Source organism: Ixodes scapularis, unplaced genomic scaffold (genome assembly GCF_016920785.2).
Source record: "Ixodes scapularis isolate PalLabHiFi unplaced genomic scaffold, ASM1692078v2 PGA_scaffold13__105_contigs__length_92229423, whole genome shotgun sequence".
NCBI classification, from domain to species: Eukaryota; Metazoa; Arthropoda; class Arachnida; order Ixodida; family Ixodidae; genus Ixodes; species Ixodes scapularis.
Genome location: NW_024609839.1, coordinates 55,577,951 through 55,601,102, shown reverse-complemented (window position 1 = coordinate 55,601,102; position 23,152 = coordinate 55,577,951). Strand labels below are relative to the sequence as shown.

The following is a 23,152-nucleotide window of genomic DNA, read 5'->3' as shown; positions in this document are numbered from 1 at the left end:
ACTTTACGGAGTAAGGCAAGAGACGTGCTGAAACGCGACGAAAAACACGAATTCAACGCATCCGCCAAGGCGCGGACGGGAGAGCGGAGCAACAAGTTGAAGCAACCTAATGGCGGCCACATCACGTGATTCCAAGATGGCAGCGCCCATGCGGTGGAGGGTGAAAAGGTCTATATAGTGCTCTATCCGAATCGAGATTCGGATAACCGAGAGTATTCCTTCGACAAATTTTGTGTTATTTGTTTTATTTAAGAGTATCACCTGAAATTGTAAATTATCAGATTTGGTTTATTGTTAGTTTATTATAACAAAACGCCTTGTGGTCGTCAACGGTTGGAAATGCAGTGGTTGGTAACGAGAGTATACTTTTTCAAATTGAGTTTGCGTCGGCTGGTTGTGCCGTTTCAGCTCTTTGTTACTTTTTCAGCGTCTCTGGTGTTTGCCCAACTGTGATTTGCACTTTTCCACGGTGTTCGTGATCGTGAGTCGTGTCCACCGGTCGTCCCCGTGCTTGACCAGTGAAGGCAGATTGTAGGGACCCTTCTTCCGAAATGTCTTCAGTTCAACTGGCTGTCGAGAGACTGCAGGGCCTCTTCGATGCTCGGGCAGCCGAAGTGGAAACCGTCATCATGCAGGCAAGGAGTGCGCTCGACAAGAACGCAAAGAACTGCGGTGACACCGTCGTCGCCATGATTCAGGATTCCGGCAAGTTCGACAGAACGTCTTGGGCGTCGGCCATCGAAGACATAGAGCGAGAAGCTAGTTCTCTGCCGCAGGAGACTGCGCGAACGGACGAAATGCTTGCAAGCCTTTCTTCGACGATGGCCAGCATCAATGACGCACTGCAGAAGCTGTGAAGGACTGCTTGTTGCTCAAATTTTGAATATGTTCTCGACAGTTAATATCAACTGCCTTGTTTCTTTGACGGATTCCTGTTGCTTTTATCTTTGCACGACTTTTTTTGACCGTTCACGTTAATACTTGCAGTCTCCTGCAAGTAGCACTGACAAAACCGGTTTTCCCGGAAACCTGCACTGGACCGCACGTGAATGCTCGCATCCATGTGCTGCCAGTGCTTCACCAACCGCACTTCGGTTGGAGTAGGTAGCACAAAGGACTAAAAACGACTTAGTCCACAGTTGTTTGCAATCTTGTCTCATGTTCAAGAATGATCAACACTATTTCAAACTAATATTTATTTTTCGTCTCTGCGACTTTAATAGGTACTTTGTTCATATGGTTAGGTACCACCAGCACAACCACAGTGACTTCGTAGTTTCGCAAGCATGAGCGTGTACTTCGGCACTGCCTTCCTATTAACCCACCTTCGTAATTGGAAAAAAAATTAAAATAAGACTGAATCACACGCACATGCGACCAAGTGACACAACCGGTTATTAAGCCGCTTACGACTGGCCGCGCAGCAGCGATGGCGGTCCAGTCTGTCACGAATGCGTGAACCAGCCTCTACTGGTCACTGCTGTTGCCGTCAGAGCTGGTCGATTTGCGAATGTCAACAAGACATGCTTAAAAGACCAACCATAATTAGCAGTCTTCATGAATGAGCGAGCACAATGGGTCAATTACAGGTTCACCACACAAAAAACGTATTTGTTTGCATAAATGTGCATATTTTTCAGCCTTGGTCCTACAATTCTATCAACATTGAAAGGTGGCTAGCAAGAACACTACACAACCCGGGGTGCCCTGTACATGCGCTACAGCCTCGCCACAAGAGTTGCGGTTAATGGGAACAAATCAAGACGGCTCCCGATCAACTGTCTATCCTACAAGAATCGGCACTCGTTTTATTGACCCGGGGTTTAAGTACGCACTCGGGGAGCAAGGGGCTCCGTGCCGTCATCTGCCATCTCGGCCAACAGGCGCTGCCGATTCCCCCTGTCCGTTATGTCCCGTGTCGCTTCTGCAGATGACGAACACGTGCAGCACAGTCTCGATTGATTGCAAACAAGATGGCATTATGTTCACGCGAGGGGGGAAGAACGGCGGCCACTTGTGCCGTCTTATTTCCGGAGCGGGGTTTTGTCGCGACGCAGCCAGTGCATCACAAATGTTCCAGCAGGAGAGAAGGTGCAGTCGCGACGAAACGAAGAACTGACGGCGGCACCGGGTGGCAGTCCAGCACCAAGTCTTGTCGGGGCGGCGAATTCTAAGCTCGCCATCCTTCCGACTTCCGGCGGAGTCGGTCTAGACCGGATGGTCTCCATCTGGAATCTCCAGCTTCCCGACGTCCTGCGGCTGCGCCGCGGCCAGTCCGGCTGCAATCAGAAACGCCGAACATTGACGAAATTGCAAAAAAAAAAGGGGAGACAATGCAAGCAAAGGCTCATTCAAACACTTGCATTTGTTTAGGACCGAGTTCTCAAAACCTAGGTATTGCGACGACAAAACGCTGGCGCCCTCTATGAGGTGACCCTGACACTGCATTTCACTGGAGCAAAGGTTTTGCGGCACCTGCAGATGTACCTACCATCTTTGGGGATTGGTTATTTATGACATTGTCAAGTTCCACGTCTACCCAATAGAGGGCACCAGTTTGCTCCCTCGTCTTGAGAGGTTTTAGGGCACACGGTCGTAACCAATCGCAAGCGTGTGAGCTGACCCTAAGACAGACACCGTACCGTCAACTACTTTACTAAGAGTACGGCGCCAGGAACACGCGCTCGACCGGCGCATGTGCCGCACCCTCAAGTGTGGTCTCTCGATTTCCACCCAACATGGAAGTGTCACGCCGTGATTGTAGAAGTTCCAGCAAAAAAAAAGACGAGCGAACGCAAGCGCCATGGCCTCCCGACTCCTGGCCATTGAAGCTTCCGTGAACCATCGAGTTGGAGAGCGCAAGATGGCAGCAACACAAGTGTGATGTCGTCGGGAGGAAATCGAGAGAACACAAACGAAGACGTAGTAAGTGCACCAGTCGGAGCCGCGTTCCAGGTGTTGCACTAAGGGTGCATACTGGGCAAACACGAGGGCGATGGGTTTTCGCTACAGATGCCACGCCGAGAGCCGGCACCGGCGGGTGCGGCAATAACCTGGAGACTACAGAGCCCTTTTATTCGGGGAAGGTGTCGAGTATTCGCCGTGTTTAGTGTCTCATCACGCCGAGCACGATAGATTGATCGCCAGTGACACTGGGCAGACTGCCCAGACAGAAGTGCTTCGTTTGTGGCAGGTTTTTGTCGCAAAAACCCTCTAATACGGACTGCAAGTTCGTCTGCTTCTTTTGCAGGGGTTGTGGTGACATCAGATCGATGACAAGCTCTGATCGGCTCTGACTGAAGGATAGCGAATAGACCTCAAGGCAGCTTGTCTTGAGGTCTACCCACTATCCTTCAATCAGAGCTTGGCATTCTGACGTCACCACAACCCCTGTAAAAGAAGCAGATGAACTTGCGCTCCGCATAGCTCTATTTCATGGAGACAAAACCAGCGTCCAGTATTCCCCCTTGCGAAGCATTTGGTTTATACTTGCGTCTAGGTTTTCTTTTGCCTACTGTACAAGTCGTATGTGCACTACTTAATGCTTTTGAGTTTTATGGGACTCTTCAAATACAAACCAGCAAAAGCATTAGCTGCAAGAGTCTTGGGGTAATTCACAGTGTACCGCATCAGAACGGATCCAATCGCTAGTGTCCTCCACAGAAAAACCATAACTGACTGAGAGCACAGAATAATACCGAGGCCACCAAGCAGTGCACAACACCACCAACAAAATCGCTTAATCGTGCTCCGGCACACGAATTAATGGATGGTATTACTATACACCCTTTGTCTCGATTGGTAACTTGCACCACCTAGCCTGGAAAAATGTATGTCCTCTCTCTTTTAAACCCTGCTCTAGACTCTGTATCCCGTTAAATCATCTACCCCATCAATATTGCATAATGTCGCACTCCTGTAGGCCTTTTCCACCTATCTTCTAGCCTCCACTCGTGAAAAAATAATAATTGGTAGCACGTCGTTGCTAACCGTCGTGCACAGAAGCCATTGCAACGGCAATAGGCTGTATGATTCGAGAGGAAAACTAAGCCCAATCTTTAACTATACTTCCCGTTCGTAACGGCGGAAGCCTCCTCAGTCTGCAAGCAAGCAACAACGCAAGATTGAGTGCGGTTCACTGTGAATTTTCATGTGACCCTGTTCGCTGCAACTGCCAAACTTTGCATCTAAAAGCTGCTTCCCACACTTGCATTTGATAACAACCGAGTTCTTGTGACCTCTTACGGTGGGAGAACACACTGGCCTTATCTACGAGGTGGCCCTGAAACTACACTCCACTAGAGTGAATATTTTGCAGCATTTGCGATATCCCATGTACGTGATAAAAAGGGTGTTTCTTTTAATGCTGAACAGATCTGTTTAAAAGAAGCTGCAAAAGCTACACACATGCGGTTTGTGCAAGTGGGATATACGGCGAGGGGGGGCATAATAGGGGAGAACAATCGCCATGGCTAGTCAAATATTTAACTAAATTTTGTTAATTAACACTCTAATTAGTGAAAATACCCATATGATTCCAATTAGAAACTTGCTGAACATCGTCGAAAACAACCAAGTCGGTGATTTTTAGAAAAACTTTGAGCATGTGTGAAGCGCAGTAGTGCGCCAAAGTTACCACTTATGCAACAAGCACAAGGCTGGGGTGAGAAAACTCTGATGATAAGCGAAAAAAAAAGGTGTGGGCACGTATTTGCACCAGTAGCCTTGCTCCTGCCACACGACCGGCGACTTTGGAGCTCTAATGTAGTTCCCATGTGCTCCGAGTCTTTCTAAAATATTGACTAGTTTAGCGGTTCTCAACGACGCTCGGCAAGTTTCTAATTAGAACCACATTTATTTTGAATAATTAAAAACATTAATTTACACATCTTACTTAATTACCCGACTAATCGTTACGATTAGCTCCCTATACCATGTCCACCTGGCCGCATAACTCGCTTGCACGAACCGCATTAAAGTAGCTTTCGTGGCATCTTTTTTTTTTTTTTTTTAATCTGTTAGGATTAAAAAAAGAAACACCCTATTTATGAAAAATAGGTTGTTTAGAACACTGTCAAAAAAATTTGGAGCCAACAAAGAAAGAATGACTCGTTCTATGGCTACACAATAGGTGGTGCCAGCCTGTCCTCTCATCGGAAGATATCGCAAGGAACCTGTTCGGAAGTGTGTGGATTAGCCTTTAAAGGGAGCTCCAGCAAAATTTCGATAACCCAATGATTTGCCTCGAGACTGGTTCGACACATTAATAGACATATCTGAGCTAGTGATCTGAACTACGAGTTGCAATAGTTTTTTCCACAACGTTAACAAAGTTTTAAACTTGGTTCGAGAAGCAGAGAAGCTCCACCAGCAGCACTACGAGTGTGATGCCAAATGTTGTAATGTTGGTATGCCGTTTTCTGAATAACCCTAGGTATTCAGAAAACGTTTGGGTAACTCGAAAAACCGCCAAAGCTCCCCTTAAGGCGCGGGTGGCGGCGTTAAGCCTCTGCAACCGGGAGCGCGTGCAGTTGAAGAGAAAGAAAGAGAGAGAGAGAGAGACAGAGGAGAAGAGCACGGGGGACGTACATCGCACGCTGCGAGGCTAGCGCACACGGACAGACAGACAGAGGCAGAAGGGGAGCTGGAAGGAGGAAGAGGCCCTCATTCGAGCAGGGCGGCCACCTCTGAACTCGCGCCCGTCCCGGTCGCTACAAGAGACAACACGGGGCGACAGTCAGGCAGACCGCCCCCTCATACCCACGGCGGTCAAAGGAGCAGCTCTAAAAAGAATGGCACTACGGGCTCCTCCACAAGCCCCGCGATGCAAACTGGGTACGTACAGAGGGTACCTTTGTGGTAGAGTCAATTTATGCCGAAATAAAATCCTCGTGATGTGGGCACTTTCGCCGTAACAGCTGGTTCACACACTTGCGTTTGGGGGCGACTGAGCGCGTCGTGCCCATTTGCGGGAGCTTACGAGAGCAAACCACCTATCTGGAAGCCCGGGAACACCTACGATATGCTTACTGGCAACTCCGGCAAAGTCAACGGCATCTAGCGGCCAGAACGGAAAGCCGTGGCGACAGGTTCGCTATCCGGCCTCCTCGAGCGAATAGGATATTCGCGACGCCTGGTGGTCTAAAAGACGAAGCCGTGAAAGTGGGTTGGAAAACCTGCGACGGAAGTAGCCGATCCATCTTTTTTTTTTTTTATGTGTCGTTCTTTCGTCGTGGGTATTTGATCGGATATTCAATCTTGCAATCTTGTGCGGATGTTTTGATCTCGCGAATGCTGGAGAGCCTTCAGATAAGGCACATGCGGATCGGAAAGTGTCCGATTCTACCCGATAGGTAGCGCTAGTGTGTTCTCTCGCCTGTGACTAGGTGGTGCAAGCCACCAACCGATTTAAAGGGTTCAGCCGTATCCATGCATGCAGCTGTAAGCCGTGACAAGCGCTCACAATGCCCTCTGTCGCACTCAAATAGAAATGTGTGAGCCAGCCTTTACAGGATCCGAGATTCAACTTGCCAGCATTACAAGCTTTATCGACGTGAGCTCGCGGGCCATCCCCTCACGCTTTTCCCTAATCTAGGGTGCAACCGCGCACAATGTACGCCTTGCTCCGGCGAAAAGGTGAGACAAGTTCGAAGTGCTACACCGTGGAAACTATTAGGCATTTGCATAGTCAAAAAGTACTCGTGTAGTGAAAATTTTGTTTTCTAAGAAACTGCTATAAAGAGGTCTGTAGTAAAAACATTAATATAGTAGGTAAGTGAATAATGGTTGTGGTAGGCTTGGAAAGCTGGCACAGGCATTTCAGGTATCCACGTTAGCAGAAGTGATGACAGCAGCTCTTTTTGTTTTTTAGCAAATTGACAATGTCGAGGATGGTTCGGCAACACACTGGGAAGCAATGATATTCGGGTTAGCTCAGAAACACATTCAATGATTCGACAAGGGAACTTCTAGTGTCGGGAGTCTCGAAAAAACAACGAAACTCCTTTTCTTTTAATTTTACAAATGAGAAAACAATGGCTCACAAGTATAAAACATGAGATACAGTTTTTGTTCACCTGCTTGCAAAAATAAGCATTATTGAACACTAAAATTGCCAATTTCTAGACAACCATCATCTTTGTGATAGAGTAATGGCCATATTGATGCAACGTCTCAAGTGCCACCGAGCAAGTTTCCTTTTTGCAAAACCAACAGAAGCGAGATTCTTTCTTTGAAAAGAATAATCCATTCAGTCGGACTTGGAGAAGGCGGAATGTGAGCTACAACAGGGACGCAGAACCTTAGAGGCAGCAGTGACTTGAGGTTCCTACGGTGTCGCCAGAACATCACCGCAACGTCCAGTCGCTAGGGTTGTGGTGCACCAACTTCAGCCTCCCATCAAGTTTTGCAAAAATCTTGTCAAAACATGGGTTCTCAGACCAGGTTAACTCTGGTATTCCCCAGATACACCAGGTTTTCAAATTTTGCTGACCGTCCCTGTCCCGAGTGCCCCTCCATTATAAGCCCTATTTAAAAATATGCGAGCTACTCACTGACACCTCACTACTACGAGCAAACATCTCCTGGTATGTGTATTATAGTTTACAAGGTCTGCAGTCTTCTACACTGGTTTATTGCACCAATGCCAAGACCAGGACGGGGTTCCTCCACTGCCATGCAAGGCAGATAGGGGCTCCTCAAGGACATAAAGTTCAAGAAACCGAGTTAGAACCTTCGCGCAATTTCAAAAGGCAGACACAAAGGCAAAGGGCAACAAAAACAGAAACAGAAACAAGAGACTAACCGTCGGAATGGTCCTCGTCCGTCTCGGCCCATCTCTGCCGTTCGTTCAAGAGACCGTCCGTGTCTTCGTCGACTATTCTTTGGGGGAAGGTGACTCCGTCACCCAAGCTTTGAAAAAACAAACAGGTAACCATCAAACCGGGATTTTCACGCATCACAAACACAGTAGACACCCAAGTTAGACAAGACAAGGTGCCCAGACTTTAAACTAGGGCTTCTGGCTTTCAGAGCGTGCCTACCCTCTACCGCCTCATGAAAACAAATACAGATAAACAACATAAAAAAAAGGGCAGTAACGTCCAAGTCGCTTTTGTGGGGCCATTAAGTGCCATTTATAAGTATCGATATAACCCACGTGAAATTAAGACCAGAAGCCTTGTTAACAGTCTCCATTGAACCAGCCAGACTAGCTACTGCTACCTACACGAAACCAAGTGGCACAGCACAGCAGGTGTGCAACAAAATCATGTGAGCAAGAGCATCGACACTGTTAGTGCAAATGCAGGAGAGGTGCCGACGCCAAGCACTGACTCGCTGGATCGTAGCAATGGGTTAGTGTCACAACCATCGATACTAGGGGTCCCGAGGACATTCAGGTTCAACGCGAGGCGCCAGGTTTTGGTGGCACAAGACAAAAGGCACACAACGAGCTGGCCTACGTTTGCGCCAACAATGTCACGCTGCGCACATTAGTTTTGGCAAGCTTTTGCTATTACTCGGAACTCCTCGCAAAATTATACCCAGGGGAAGGGGAGAAAAAGAATCTAGAAGTTTAAAGGCACTTCTAAATGTTAGAACCCTTTCGATTCTATAACACAGTCCTGCAGAAAAGGCCTCTAAGCTGTCGGACACACACACACACACAACAGCGGGACTGCCGCAAGGGGCGGAAAGGTCCACCAGAAAGCGAAGACGCCACACAAGCACGGCACGGGTCATGGCATGCAGACGAGCCACCAACCCTTCCTCCAAAAGAAGCGTCTTGCTCTCCCGCGTCGGCCGCGACTTGCCCCTGACGAAAAAAAAAAGGCAAGCCGCGAACCCCCCGGATGCAATTTCCATGAGCCATGCAAATGCAACGGCCTCCACGGCACAGAAAGCGAGCGAAGGCTGGTTCCCACATATGCATTTGTAACCCATAGCCCTCTTCACACTACTCGTACGTTACACAAAAGGCACAGCGTTCACCGCAGGAACGACGACAGAATTACCTGAGGATGTGTCTCAAGCACATTGGCTTTGGACGTATGCAAACCTCAAACACGTCTGAAGACAGTTTTTGTACAACCAACGTGGCCGGACTATCGTAAGATTGTCCGCAAACTGTCCTTCGTGTTATGTATCAGCAGCGTGACCGCGTGGCGCCATTTATGGGTCGCCACGGAACAACTTCCAACCTGTGTACATGTATTTTTAAAGCTTCTTACGGATTGTTCTTTCGCCGCAAGCTCGAAATGATTTTGACCGTCTCATAGATGGTGTGCTGACTTGGTCTTGCCTAGTTAAACACGAGTCAGAAGTCTTTAGGGGCCACCAGACAGGTGGTGCCTGTGTGTTAAGCGGTTATGAGGAAATGTGACGCCCTCTGCGTACAACACACACTCGAGCAGAAATGTGTGAACCAGCCTTAGCGCGCAGAGAAGAAAGGAGTGACCTTAGCTTGCTTCAGGCTGGCCAACAAGCGTTAGTGAGCAAAACGTTACAACCCCATGGACAGCCATCAGCTATTGCAAGTGAAGAGCATCAGCCACACCTGAACGCGTGCTACAAAAGCATACGGGGAAATCATTCTGAACTTGGAGCAAAAGGATGGAAATGAAATAGGGTTGTAAAATAACCGCGAGCAATTGCGCAGACGTGCAGTCAAAGCTACTCTGCATGCGGCAATGGCCCCAGCGTATTCTCAGAGCGTGCTGTCCTACGGCTTTGAGTGAAATGGACGCCGCGGATGGTTGCTTAGCGTCGTACCACCAAACCCAATCTGCCAATGTTGTTTGTTTGAAGAAGGAACCAATGAATTCCAAACAGTTGATTGATATTAATTCGGTAGTACCGTTACAGCACATCTTTTGAAATTTACAACAAACAAAAAGATATGGCACAGGCTTCAAGGAAATACACCATCTTCCCACTGATAGCCAATGGACTAGAAGGGCAACTCCGCTCAATTCCGAAAATTTAGGGATAATGAGTGATTTAACATTAAGAAGCACTAATAAAAGACACCATGTCATTTGCCTCGTGCAAATATGGGATATATATTGTTAAATCTTACTTTAAACATGAGCAGAAACCGAAACTTCGGCTCCGTCATGCAACTTTGGCCTTGGGCCACCAAAAACATGGCTATCATGTGACCCTCTACGCAACGACGGGCGGGATCGGGTCGGGCTGGCGGGCCACCATTGGGGCGAACGTGTGCCAGGTGCAAGTGTCGTCTGCACCGCACTCTTCACCACGTTTTGGTATCTAGGACATTCTATAACGTCTGCACAACAGCGGCATCAGTCTACACACGCAGAGTGAATGAAACTCCGAGCTACAATAATCACGAACGGTAAAACGACGACGGCAGTTGCGACACGGGGGATGGCGGTAACGGCGGGACGGCTCCCAAGAAGCGTGCTGCGAAGGCGTGTTACGCCAGTCGTGGAGATACCGCTGAGCGCCAAGAAGAAACGTTGCTGACAACACCCGTTATGCTTGCCCGGGTAAGTAGACACAAACAAAAAGGGGCAATGATGATGACTTTTGGCTTAATGTTGACTATGCCAATGCTGTAGCCTTGACTGCGCTGTTGGTTGTGCCTCAATTCGCCAGCTAGAGTCAGCCGATTTCGGCAACTTGGCACGTTGCAAAGTTTGCCAGGCCATTTAAGAAACATTCAGACAGAACTAGGTGGTAATGTCTTCCTAGGTGATACTGAAGAGGACTGGATTGTTTTTTCAAAAACAAAAATGAAACGGAGTTGCCTTTTAAGGGGGAACACTGGTCTTGAAGCTTTTTTGAATTTTTTTTTATCGAACCCAATAAAACAGCACAAGCTTGTTCAGTTTTTGATGCTGAATTAATCTCACATATCTGGTATTCTTTTTTTTATTAGTAGGTTAGTTCTCAGGAAAATTGTAATTAACTTGCCTTTTTATTTCAAAAACAATAGTGGAAAACCATTTTTAATAAATCATGTTTTAACATATGGCCAGATACTACAAATTATGAAGAACATAATGCTAGGAAGCACTTTTTAGACTGAATCATTATTAGTGACTTTACAACACTTTGAAGTCCACTGTTCATTTAGTAGCAACCAAGCAATAAAACAATAGTTCGAGTGAACATTTTCTTAGACCTAATCTGCTTCCAACATTGTATGCTTTGCACATTTAGCTACAAGTTGCTGAAAAAGTTATATTCCTGTCTGCCCTAGGTACTGAGATATCGCTCCCAAAAATTTCCAGTCCAAAATTTGTGTTCTGAGAAAGTGTTGTTTTAGCATCCCCTGCAGTGCAAATTCAGCACACATAGATAATATAAAGTGATATTATAATCTAAATATTGACTTCAAAATAAGAAATGTGGCAGATCAGAATAAAAATAGCTGTAGATTTCAAAGATGCCATTTCTCAGCCGACAGCTTTTAGGGATCTTTTGTCTCCAAGGGCCCATGTCTCTCCAATCACTCAGCAAAACAACGACATCTATGGGAATTTCTTTTAGAGCACCGTAATAAACTCTAACCAAGCACATAATGTTTTTTGGAAAGGAAACTTCCACAGATTCAAAACTGGACTTCACAAATGCTTTTCAAAGATATATAGCAATGCCAGTTCTTCCAAACATCCTAACTTGACGTAATAAGGGTGCCCCCATACGTAAACTGAATGCAGTCATAATTATTTTTCTCCGAGGGAGTAAATATAGAAGAAAGGTGAGAACGCCCGTACATGTTCTAAACGGGACATATCCTCTTCCACGCACAAAAAAACTGATGGAAAAGAGTCTCTATGTTTTGTGCCGTTTTCCAATTAAAAGAACTTGAAGCTACAGTCTTTTCACGCATGAAAAAGAGAAGTCTACCCCAAAAACATATGTCAACTAAAGCCTTCACTACTATTCTCAGTGTTTTCTAGTTTCAAATCGACAGCGGTAAAAAACACTATAGTCGTTCCGCATGCCCGTTTTTGTCGCTTTCTTTTCACTGGAATTCCGCAAGCAGCCACCTTAGTGGCATTGCTCCATGCCGCCACAACGTGACGTACCAAGCACGAGCCCACAGGGTGCAATGCTCTGAGAATACGCCTCTACACGGTGTAAAAAAAGACAGGGATGGCGGACTAACAACCCACTCCGAGGCCGTCTACGATCAGGGGGTGGGGGGACCTGCGCGGTTGCCAAGCCAACGGCGGCTGGGTCGCTGCAAGAGGCGTCGAAGAGGTGTGAGGCTAACCTTGCCGGAGCGGTGCTCCCCATGGAGTTGTACGAACTGGCCACTTGAGTGCGTGTTGGATATGTCACCCCATCACCCAGGCTGCCATGCACAGAGAGAACAGTGCCAGTGTTGCAGGTTGGCATTCCTCCCTGCTTCTTTCCAACTCTTACGCCTCGCCCTACCCTTGAGCTGGAGCTCACAACTTCAAACTTTAGGTGACTCTAAAGGCCTGTTGACAAGTACAGTGCAGCATTGAACCAGCGATAGTTTGACGCTGAAGCACTGATGCGGCACTTGTTAATACAGTGCTGACTCTGTCTCACGTTTCGTACCCAACATATTGCTAGAATGTGTAAGGGTGCTCATCATTCTGATGACTTGCGGTATTCCCATTCGAGATCGATGTGCTCGACGGCATGCGCAAGATACACTGCCAGAGCAACAAGCTTGCCCCAAAACCGTACATCTTGTCTTTCTTCACGTGCCTCAATGGCCTTCTGGTTAGGGTGATGCCATCCTTTTGTAGTACTCGATGCCTACAGCACGCGCTCACGAGGAAAATACAAAAAAATCACCGAAAACAAAATGTCACCATAGCATAGTCAGCGCCAAGAGCACGTGCAAGGACACACTCTTTCATACACTTCAGAATAAAAAAATAAAAATAAGCGTTCGGAACAAAATGGCTAGATGTCATCACCCTAAGCAAAGCACAGATGAAGGCACCCTAGTCTTTCTCAGAACAAAGTTATCACGCTGTGACGGCAGACGGAATCAAACTCAGCATTAAGAGCGCTCCTATCACCAGCATAGAATCTCGTATCGACACAGCGAGCCCCCTCGTGATATTGTAAGTTGTGAAGAGGAAAGCTTGGCAGCGCGAGGATAAAATGAAATGCTAAATCGGTGCTAAATTCAGCACTAATTTGGCGGTGAAACAATGCTGCACTGCACATGTGAAGCGGCCTTGAAGGTCCACTTGGCTACAAGAAACACGGCTGCTTTGCAGTGCGGTACGGGACACTGCCATTCTACATAACACTGTGTATTACATGCACTCATGCATCTATTCAACGCGATCCTTTCTCGCTTTTATCCCTTTCTTCAGAATGCTCAACTATGTCACTGACTAACAATGTTAGTACAATCACTTTCGTCAGGGAGCTCTGATAAAGTCAACTTCAGAAAATGCCTTTTTTACACCTCAGGTCTTCAAAAGTTGTCTTCCGAGAAGCATAACTTCCGCTAAATGAAACAGTTCCGCCTGCTCCTTGAAGCCCCGTTTCGAGATTCTACTGTAACTGATTTAAAAACAAAGCATTAAACACATTTCTAAAATGTTTTTTAGGACATGTCTTGTTGCTTAGCGGCTTTATGTGCAGCCCACCTGTCCAGAACTTCAACAAATAGTTATTCCCGAAATATTGCACGCAAGACAGGGTGGAAGAGTCTGAAACCAAAGACTTCCACTGGGAGGCAAAGAAAGAAGATGTATAATCGCAGTCACCCACTAAAGGCAAGTGCGTCATGCCCACGTTTCCCTTCTCGCTCACCAACGCACTCTATGGCACCTTTGTACACGCCACTGATACATTCGGTTTAAATACATTTGAGTCATCCAGGAGAACAAAGAATAATTTGTTTGAATTGCAATTTGCTGAATAAAGCCTCAAATACCTGTTTTAATACCACAGAACAAAGCTCTCAATTACCTTCAGTGTCCCTTTAACAACGGTGACAACACAAATCTTTGTTCGTTACCTGTACCATTTTTGGCTTTGAAAAAGAGCTCATTTAGACTACGACACCATCGATTTCAGGCGTTCAAAGTGCTTTCACTCAAAATAGTATGAAATGCAGATTCCAATCAGTAACTTGGCACTTTGACAAGCTTGCAGACCTTTGTCCATAGTTGCCAGCAGCAAAGAGGAAGTAAGAACACTCAAGAGGTGAGACAAAACCAAACTGTCACTGAAATGCATAGTTTATGAAAGGACAGTAACACAGTATGTAGCACAGCGACAACAAAGCAAATCAGAACAGCTGTGCAAGGTTGTCCTTCGGAAGTCAGGGGAAAAGCCTTTAACAAGTCGTAAGCTAGCGTTCCTGCAGGACTGTGTTTCGTGGCCAGACGTGACCGACACTTCCACTTTACTCGTGATTGACAAAGAAAGAGAAAGAGCCTTTTTCTAACCGCCTAGCTCCAGAAATGGAGGCCCAATCCAGAGGATAACAGTATGCATACATTTGGGCATGAACTTAGTTCCCTCGATTAAAATGAGGACTAGTGCCCTTCAACAAAGAGATCATATTCTAAGAAGCTGTAATGTAATTATAGTAAGGAAGTTTTGCAGTTTCCCAGCCCACCAAAATAAGCCGCTTGAACAAACTTCTAAACCTAGGGGAAAAGAAAACATTTGCCCACCTGATTAGGACAGGCAGGTCTCAAAATAAATGTCTTGAAAAAAAACATTTTTTTGCTCGATATTTATGTTACAATAAGAAATCTTTTATTTGCAGGCGAAACCGAAACTACCCCTGTGGGATGATGATGATGATAGCATCTGTAAACAACTTGTGTGCACTCAGAGTTCACACGACCTTAAAGGCGGTTTTAGGGGGGTGGCAGCGACCACTTTCCCCTAAGCCCCCCCCCCAAGGTCAACTTTTGTTTTTTATGAAAAATTTATTAAAATTAGCCAAAAGTTTTTGTGACATAGCAAATACTGGGTCAACAAAATAGACCTGGGCAACGTTTGAGCCCCCTCTGATTGATCTCGGAGCGCACACTAGTTGAATACAAATGCTATCATCATCATCCGACAGAAGTACAGTTTTGGTTTCGCCCACAAATCAAAACATTCATAATGTAGTATAAATATTGATAAAAAAAAATTTTTTTATTTAAACAATTTTTTTTTTTTGTAACATGCCTGTTCTATTAGGTAGGAAAAAAAATTTTTTTTTTTCCCAAGTTGAGTGTTTTTTTTAAAGCAAACCTAAACACTTGATAGTCCAAGAGCACCTACAAGCTGTGAATTTCGGCACCTCACTTTGCTTTTGTCGTCTCAACATGCCGGGACACCATGTGTGCTTTTGATAGTCCAAGAGCAAGAGGTAGAAGCCCATTATTGTCTGCCACATCGTTCACAGGAAGACAGCCTTTGAGACTTTCAAGAGGGAATTCTCAGTTGCTTGCAGATATTTTAAATGTATAGACTTGCTGAATACTCATATTTTGACAAATAGCCTCAGAAGGGTGCCATAACGAAATCCAAAATCTCGAAACCATTCTCTTAGCCACTGCCAAAGACTGGCCGAAGAATTTGGCCACCACCAAATGCTTAACTCGTCCGCACTGCAAATTCTTCCAAGCACCAGGAACGGTCACAAACAACATGTCTCAAGAGTCGGCGGGTTAAGAACGCAGTGGAAGCACCAAATCCAGCGTAGGCTCTCTGCCTTCAACACTTCAAAGTGCGCAATGCCAAGGCACAATACAAGGCAACGAACGCACCCGGAGGCAAAGCTTCTACTGCGTTCCTAGCCAGTAACCACCTTAAATTGTTTGTTTGAAAAAAAAAAAAATCCTAACGTGCATTTTAGCACATTTGTTGCGAACACGTTCGACAAAACCACAACAGCACTGCAGAAAACCCACTAAACTAACTTTTTGTACAATGGTTCTTTCTGAGGTCACAAAACCACCAACCCTGAATGCAAAAAAAGAAAAAAGTTTAAAAGTAAAAGCATATAAATAAAGCTTTTTTTTTTTATGTTACCTGGAGAACACGGGCAGAACCCAGAGCCGCTTGTTGTCGCCAAATACTTCGGCCACATTGGCTTGGCGCCCCAAGCTAAAGCCGTACTTGTCCGGACCGGTTCGGAAAATGGGGGGGCGGAACGCCTCTGCAAATGACAGGTCGGGAGATGAGCTTGCGTAATACACCTTGATCCCGCAACCAACACAGCAAAGACGGCATTATTTTTCTTTTACTCATCAACACTGTTGATTTTACCTTAGGATCCCCTTATCTTAGGGATCCCACCTAAGGGATCATGCAAACACCACATACGCTCGCGAGGCCGGGGAATTCCAAAAGACACACTTTCGAAGACGCCACGATTTATATTGTGTACCTGTAATTGGTCAACCGACAAAGTGCACAATATGAGTCACAACTATAGTCATCTGACGCCGCAACCACATCTTGACACTTGGAAGTTGGCCAACAAAAGCTGCAGAAATTTGAAGCCTTACGAGATGCCAATGCGTCGCCGCCAAGGCTTCTTAGCGACCATAGAGTGATCGGGATTAGCGGAGCCCTTTTGACACATTCACCGTGCTCGACTCGTGTCCTCTTAATAAAAACGCCGTTAATATTTCTAATCAATCAATCAATTTTTAACGTTGAAGATGCGTCCTGGGCACCATATTAGAAGCGAAAGGCTGCCTCGTCTGTCGTTGAAAATTTGTAGCAGACGCCACTCCACTCTGCAAACGGCAGGAAGGCTTCTTCGCAGCGCTCTGGCCTAATACGTACGTGACTAATGCCACTAATACCCTGCTATGCTTTTAAGTTAGTATTCCACTTCAAGCCGGTGAAATAAAAACCGAGGGAGAGCAATCGCATGGGGTCTACATCGTCTTGCATAACATTCTGTGACGTACTGGAAATGTCTCTCTTGTGCGGGTGTACGAAATGTGAAACTGCCAAACGCGTCTCGTGTAAATATCGAATCTGGCGCTTCCAAGTGGGCAAAGCCGAAATGGAAAGGGATGGAAAGAGACGTACCCAGGGTCGACCGGTTCACCATGACGAGATAGATGTGATAGCCAAACAAAGACACCAGGCTGATTGCAAACATGAATGCCACAAAGAACAGGAAGAGAATGTGGAAGCGGCCCCAGCCTTCCAAGTCATTCTGTCGCAAAAAAAGAAAACAGTTGAAATACGTTGGTTGGTATGTACCATCAGATAGCAGCAATGCACTAAAGCCTGGTCCACACACCTACGTTTGAGTTCACACTTACGTGCCGTCTCTTTCTACTACACCCGCGTATATTTCCTCATTTCTTTTCAAGTGGAGCTCCTTTACCGTGGTCTTGAAATACTTCCGTCAACGTCATCAGCGACCGTTTCTCGTAGATACCATTAGACACCGAACCGAGCATCTGCCCATTCCACAATAGGCGCCCACCCCTCAATCTTGTAACATTTGGAAAATACACAGGACGTATTTTTACACGTTGTTGGCCTAAGGAACGCCCATCCCCCGGTTTTGCGTGATCATCTACAAATTTAAAGCGGGGGCTTGCTCGAGATTTTAGTGTAGTGCACAGAGTTAATCTTGCAAATACTGCAAAACCTCTTTTTTTTTTTTTTTTTTCTTTCCATTGATAGGCAACTTGATAAGTGGCGCCAGTGTGCCCGTGCATCCTCTTTTCATAAGTGGTTACAAGCACTCACGACGCACTTTATCGTGCCCAAACGCAAGTGTGTGATCCAGCCTTAAAGCGACCAACATCCGCCAGCTCGCCTGCACACTCGCTGTATCTTCCTGAAAGGAAGTTTTGTGCAGTGCAAATATTCGTAAAGATGCATACACACTTCAGCAAACCCCTGCTGCAGTGTCAAACCCTTGCCACGGGTTAGTCCTGAGCTGGCTGTTGAGACTGTATTAGAACTTTGCCAAAACAAAGTGCCTCGCACGCTAATGAATATATGGTGCGTCACTTTTGGTTCGGCGGCATCGTACCACTCGTCGCCTGTCCGAAAATTAACAGAGCTTGCCGCAGAAGGCGAGGTCGAAAGGTGAAGGATTATAACGTAATCTCTAATTGTGTAAGCTCTTTTGATTCCTAGGTTTATGTGCACAATTCACTGCATGATTCATTGTGAGCATATTTTGCAATTGTGGTTCATATATATCAGCGGTCTCAAACTCATTTGAATGTGGGGGCCAGATAGCCCACCACACCGAAAAGGTCGAGGGCCGATGTAAGACAACGGGGGGAGGGGGTAAAAATATTTTGAAGAGAGGAGACTTTGTGCTATGTGCTTTTCGTAAACTCACAGTTTTGCCAGTGACATCTTTAGATTTCATTTGTTAAAATGACTACTTTGAGCCCTGACCTCATGCAATAACAATTAAAATGACGACACCACCCTGTCAACCTGCTGGCATTTCTACTAGAACAAAAAAGCAATTACACTGTCGTTCCCATTGCTCAATTCGCTCGTGATTTGATCAAGCTCAACATGTCTAAAAAAACACTCAGTTAATTTGACAGTTTTCTCTGAAACATTTTTATTACAACACTCTGAACCAATAGCTGTCTTTTTATTTTATGGGGATATTTTTTAAGGTCAGAATCCCAAACTAATAGCTTTATCCTTGGCAGTTGCTCCTGCTGATCAAGAATTTGCGCAGCCGATATACATCCTTCAACAAATAGCTGGCGCGTGCAGCCAAGTAGCGGCTTTCAGCCGCTACTAGGCTGCAGTACTAGTAGGGCTTAGGAACGCAGAGAGGAATAAACTATGGGAATCTTAAAAGAGCAGAGCTACTTTTTGTGCGAAAACGATTTGACTAGATGAGATCGCAACCAAGACTCGCCCCAGCGAGTCGCGGGCCGTGTGTCTGAGACCCCCGATACATATTATACATCCTATTCACTTCTTGAGTTTGAACTAGCCAGTACCGGAACATGGGAGCGAATTCTTCACTTCAAATAAACATTGAACTGAACTGGAGGAAAGCACGGTGTGCTGGCATCTCATACCCTACTCACCGTCCAGAACTTAATGAAGTACTGGAGTGTGGTGGCGGCCACAAACAAGCAATATATCAGCGAGTAGGCCAGGAACAGGATGAAGTGCTTGTAGTTTGTGAAAGACACACAGTTGTTCACCCAGGGGCAGTGATGGTCCATCTTCAGTATGCACCTACAAGCGAGGGAACAAGCACAGAGCAGAAGAGACGGGTAGAGTCACCAAAGGTCAACGGGTGATTACAGTACAAAATGATTGGGTGTCACAGGGATAAAGGATCACTTACTTTCCACACACTGAACAGTGATGGGCCCTGTCAGGCTTGATGAGGTGGCACTTCTCACAGTACCTCACCACTGCAACAAAGGGTGGCAGTCGTTGTGAATTGGAGGAACCACAATGATCCGTGAAAAAGCGGAAGTTAGCTCAGAACAGTTTGCTCCCGAAGACGAATTAACTGTCAGAAGGAACACTCGATAGCAATATGCGTCTTCTTTTGTCCCTGTTCTTAGCACACTTCGTTTTATAATGTGTCGGAAGGACAGCATGCTTATTCCCCCCATAGAAACTTACCCCAATCAAATTACGAAAGTAACCGAGTGCAAGGAAAAATAATTTCTAATTTCACCCAAAGCAAGAAGATGAAACACTCATCTCAAAGGCATGCTCTGACTAAGGATAAAGTCAACGTGGCCCTTCAAACTCTGAGAGACTAGATTGTTGGGTTTCACCAGTTCTTCGAAGGTTTCAAAAACATGCAGACAGACGTCTTACTTCCGTTCAGCGTGCGGCAGGAGACGGGCAGGTTCTTGGCCAGCCGTTCGAGCATTTGCCTCTGCGCATCCTCGCTGTGCTCTTTCTCAAGCCGCTCTGCTTCTTCCATGGGAAGGTAGAACTGCAACCCAAACCAAGAGCACACGCCACTCACTTTGCCTTATCTTCGTGCACGGAAAAAACAGGCCCAGGAAAGATAATTGCCGATATGGAACGAAACCTTTCTTCCACCCATGACACCAGTGGTCAAAGGTGGATTCCGAATTAAAGTGACGATGCGGCAGGTTGGTTCAGTACTAATGTTAATAAAACTGAGTACAAATACATAAAAACAAGTGAAAGGAGCACACAACACTCTAAATTAGCAAGCAAAATCAGCTCAGCACTTGTCGCATGTACACTTTTTGCTAGTCCGTGTTTTTGTGCGTTGTTTCATTAATGTTGGCAGATTCAGGCTGAAAACCTTATGCAGGATTGCACAGATTGCAAGAGGGGAGGACGACTTTGCAAAAGTGGCAATAGGAGAGGTGTCTTTTATGATATCTATATTACAACAGGTAGTGGAAATGTGCACAGGGTTCGATCGAGTTTTTTTAGGCCCAAATAACCAAGCTACCCATTTGCAGAAAGCTAACACTTTGTGAGCATATGACGCTAGCGTTGGGAATAGGAGACTGAAGTTTTAACCCATGACATCAGCTGGATCGAAAGATAAGAAAGAAAAAGATGAAATTTCCCTTTATGAGCCAACATCCCCCTAAACCTAATTTCGTCGAAATGATAAATAACATTGCGGGCACCTGTGGCATTTGTTGCACTAAAATAAATGCCATAGGCACCACATCATTTTTCGTTTGGGCAAAAGTAAGCTCAGGTGAACGTCTGCTCCTACGAAAATTTCATCCTCTTTCTTATATGATGATTTAAGCAACGCCGTGCACTCAAACTTCCGCATCCTATCCCCAATGCTAGCGTAATTTTTCTAACAGATTTTAAGCTTTCTGCGATACATAGTTTATTTATGTGGGCCACAAAAAACTGGCTTTATTTTCTCGATTGGACCCAGTAAATAAATCTAAATAAATGAACTGCTCTGATTGAGGACCGTAACTGTTTATCAATGGTTATCAAAACACCAAAGACCAGCAGGGCTCTTTTGTCTCCCCACCTAGTAAGAGCAAAGAATTGGTAGCTGTAACTTACCTGCTTTGGAATGGTGCCTGGCTCTGCGAAAATGGTCTGCCAGTACGACCATGCAAACATTGCGAAGCAGGCATGGTAGCCAATGAGGTAAAATACTGAAACATTGAAAGTGACAGAGTCAGCACTCGTGTAAAGCACTGGACCGTGAACGCAAACTATGGCACTGAACTCCGAATGCAAAATATTATGCTACATTTGAAAGCACCAAGTAGCAGGAAAAGCTTAAAAAGAAATCTCTCAGAAAAGCCCGACTAGTCGAGATTTCGTTAGAAGCCAAAACTGAAAAAGCTGTCGCATTCACCAGATTCAAACACTTGCACAGTTTTTACATCTAAGAATAACGATTCTAACCAATACCTCAGTCAAACTATGGATGAGCGTCTGGCTGTGGTTTCCACATTATTATTTCCCCTTTGGCAAGCCCGCCCCGCCCCCGCCCCCCGCCCCCCCCCCCCCCCCCCCCCCCCCCGCCCCGCGCCTTCTCTTTCTCTCTCTCTCTCTCAGAAAAAGGAAGATGCACCTTGGATTGGGGTAAGCATGAAATTACATCAAACAAACGAAATTTCGTCACAGCCGTTATAAGTTTTTTCGACTGCGAAATTTCTAGCTTACATCGAATCGCGCTCTCCTGAGATTATGACAAGAGAGACAACAGGACTGCATACTCACTTTTCTGGAATATGTTTTCAACGGTAACTGCAACAGAAAGGGGAGAAAAAAGAAAACAGGCTCAGCATGCAAACCAACTGAACAAATCTCGATCGACCAAACGGTAAACCCTTGTAAGACCGACCGTGTAAAGCCAGTTACCTGCACGAACCAAATCGATCGGTGTCCACAGGATTCGACCCGAAAATGCGCGGGTACACCCGGAATTATTTTACGGTTCCGCAAAAAGGAATCGCAGTTGGGAAAGGATAACGTCATTTTGAAAGCAGGAACGAAGATACGCGACAAAATCGATAGCTTTTTTGTGTGTGTATGTGTGTGCGTTTGACAGAGCGCGAGAGCCGTCATGGTCGCAAACAAACCCATTAAACTTTATCTCGGACCACGGAACAAAAACAGGGCGTGTGCGGGAATTCGCCCGCGATCGTCGCTACGACGGCTGCAAACGCGACCCCGATCGCCAGCTTTTTTGTAGCGCTTAATAGGCTAAGGACGCGGCCGTGGAAGGGCCGAAATGCGGGCGAAAAACAAAAATCAAGAGGGCTCACAGAAACACAGCTGTATGACATAAGCGTAGTAGGACCAAGCCACAATGGTGGTGATGAACAAGACGGGGCACCACTTGAACACGCGAACGCAGACCGAGCACACGGTTCCTTGCATCTTGAACAAGCCGGGAGGCATTTTAACCCATCCTCGATGAGACTCGCCAGCCGCTTACGCCCGCATTTAGGCCTGATCAAAAGCATACACCGCAGACTGACGTCAAAGTCCAGCAGCCATTTTTTGTCCTTTTGTTTTTGTTTTCTGTAGGCCGCGAGGTAGCAATGACGTCACACAGACCCTAACGGCGCAGTGAAAGCTGTACATTCTAAACTATTAAGAGAACAAAAACCGAAATAACTGCTTTTGTGACAAAACTAACAGCATAATTAATAACTTGGCACTTCAAATAATTTAATATGGCTGTAGCCTCTGAATGGGGCGGTGGAGTGCGCCACCTGCCTAGTGTGGTATTTCGAACAAAATAATGTTTTTGCCCATCTTTTTCTCTTCTTTTAACAGCTTTTGCGCGCGCACCTACGGCCCCTTGTAGAAGCCATGCTTATACCAATCCACGATCAGGGGTAGCAGAAAGATAACGGAGATAGAGATGAGAACATATTCGTCCTTCCAGCCCGTTTTGATTCCCCGTTCGGCCAACACCATAGGGCATTATAAAAACTCTATGGCCAACACCCCGAAACACGTTTACACCCTTTGGAGTGTTCCTTTCATCGCATCGGTTGTCACGCGGACAACTCTTCATATGTTGAAACTTTAAAGGGTGTGAAAAAGGTGCGAAAACCGTGCCATGCGGGGAAGCGACACCGCTTGGAACCGTGTCGAATAATTGTTTTAAATACCAATACTTTTTGCTGGAAGACATTTTCTATCATGATGTTTGAACGCTGAGACTGGAGAGGAAACTTGAAGATGAATTAGAAATTGTCTATGG

The 23,152-nt window shown here is 45.9% G+C and overlaps 2 protein-coding genes across 5 annotated transcripts; one reads left to right on the top strand and one right to left on the bottom strand.

Annotated features, from left to right (window-relative positions):
- Window positions 1–352: 352 nt before the first annotated feature.
- Window positions 353–929, top strand: LOC120848847. Its single transcript, XM_040220885.3, has one exon. It carries the CDS (start codon window positions 552–554, stop codon window positions 855–857), a length of 306 nt encoding a protein of 101 aa, XP_040076819.1. The 5' UTR covers window positions 353–551; the 3' UTR covers window positions 858–929.
- Window positions 930–1,181: 252 nt separating this feature from the next.
- On the bottom strand, window positions 1,182–22,473 carry LOC8036677 (palmitoyltransferase ZDHHC20-B). 4 transcript variants are annotated; one of them, XM_002411957.5, is made up of 11 exons: window positions 22,203–22,473; window positions 21,655–21,681; window positions 20,986–21,080; window positions 19,783–19,903; window positions 19,295–19,364; window positions 19,029–19,182; window positions 17,029–17,158; window positions 16,015–16,141; window positions 12,251–12,331; window positions 7,805–7,911; window positions 1,182–2,279 (listed from the first exon to the last, which is right to left on the bottom strand). In XM_002411957.5, the coding sequence occupies exons 1-11, from the start codon at window positions 22,336–22,338 to the stop codon at window positions 2,209–2,211; spliced, it is 1,119 nt and encodes a 372-aa protein (XP_002412002.2). In that variant the 5' UTR covers window positions 22,339–22,473; the 3' UTR covers window positions 1,182–2,208. The 4 variants fall into 4 exon arrangements, with proteins under 4 accessions (XP_002412002.2, XP_029822421.2, XP_029822423.2 ...); XM_029966561.4 differs by having other exon boundaries at window positions 19,020–19,182; window positions 22,203–22,464; XM_029966563.4 differs by lacking the exon at window positions 12,251–12,331 and having other exon boundaries at window positions 22,203–22,467.
- Window positions 22,474–23,152: the final 679 nt, after the last annotated feature.

What these genes read in the sequence shown, in the direction of transcription:
- LOC8036677 (XM_029966561.4), bottom strand. Translation starts at nt 22,338, where the DNA reads ATGCCTCCCGGCTTGTTCAAGATGCAAGGAACCGTGTGCTCGGTCTGC. An exon ending in CAGGCACCATTCCAAAGCAG is followed by an intron (nt 19,904 to 20,985) that starts GTAAGTTACAGC and finishes TTTGGGTTGCAG; the next exon opens with TTCTACCTTCCCATGGAAGA. An exon ending in GGGAGCACCGCTCCGGCAAG is followed by an intron (nt 7,912 to 12,250) that starts GTTAGCCTCACA and finishes GTTTTTTCAAAG; the next exon opens with CTTGGGTGACGGAGTCACCT.
- LOC120848847 (XM_040220885.3), top strand. Translation starts at nt 552, where the DNA reads ATGTCTTCAGTTCAACTGGCTGTCGAGAGACTGCAGGGCCTCTTCGAT.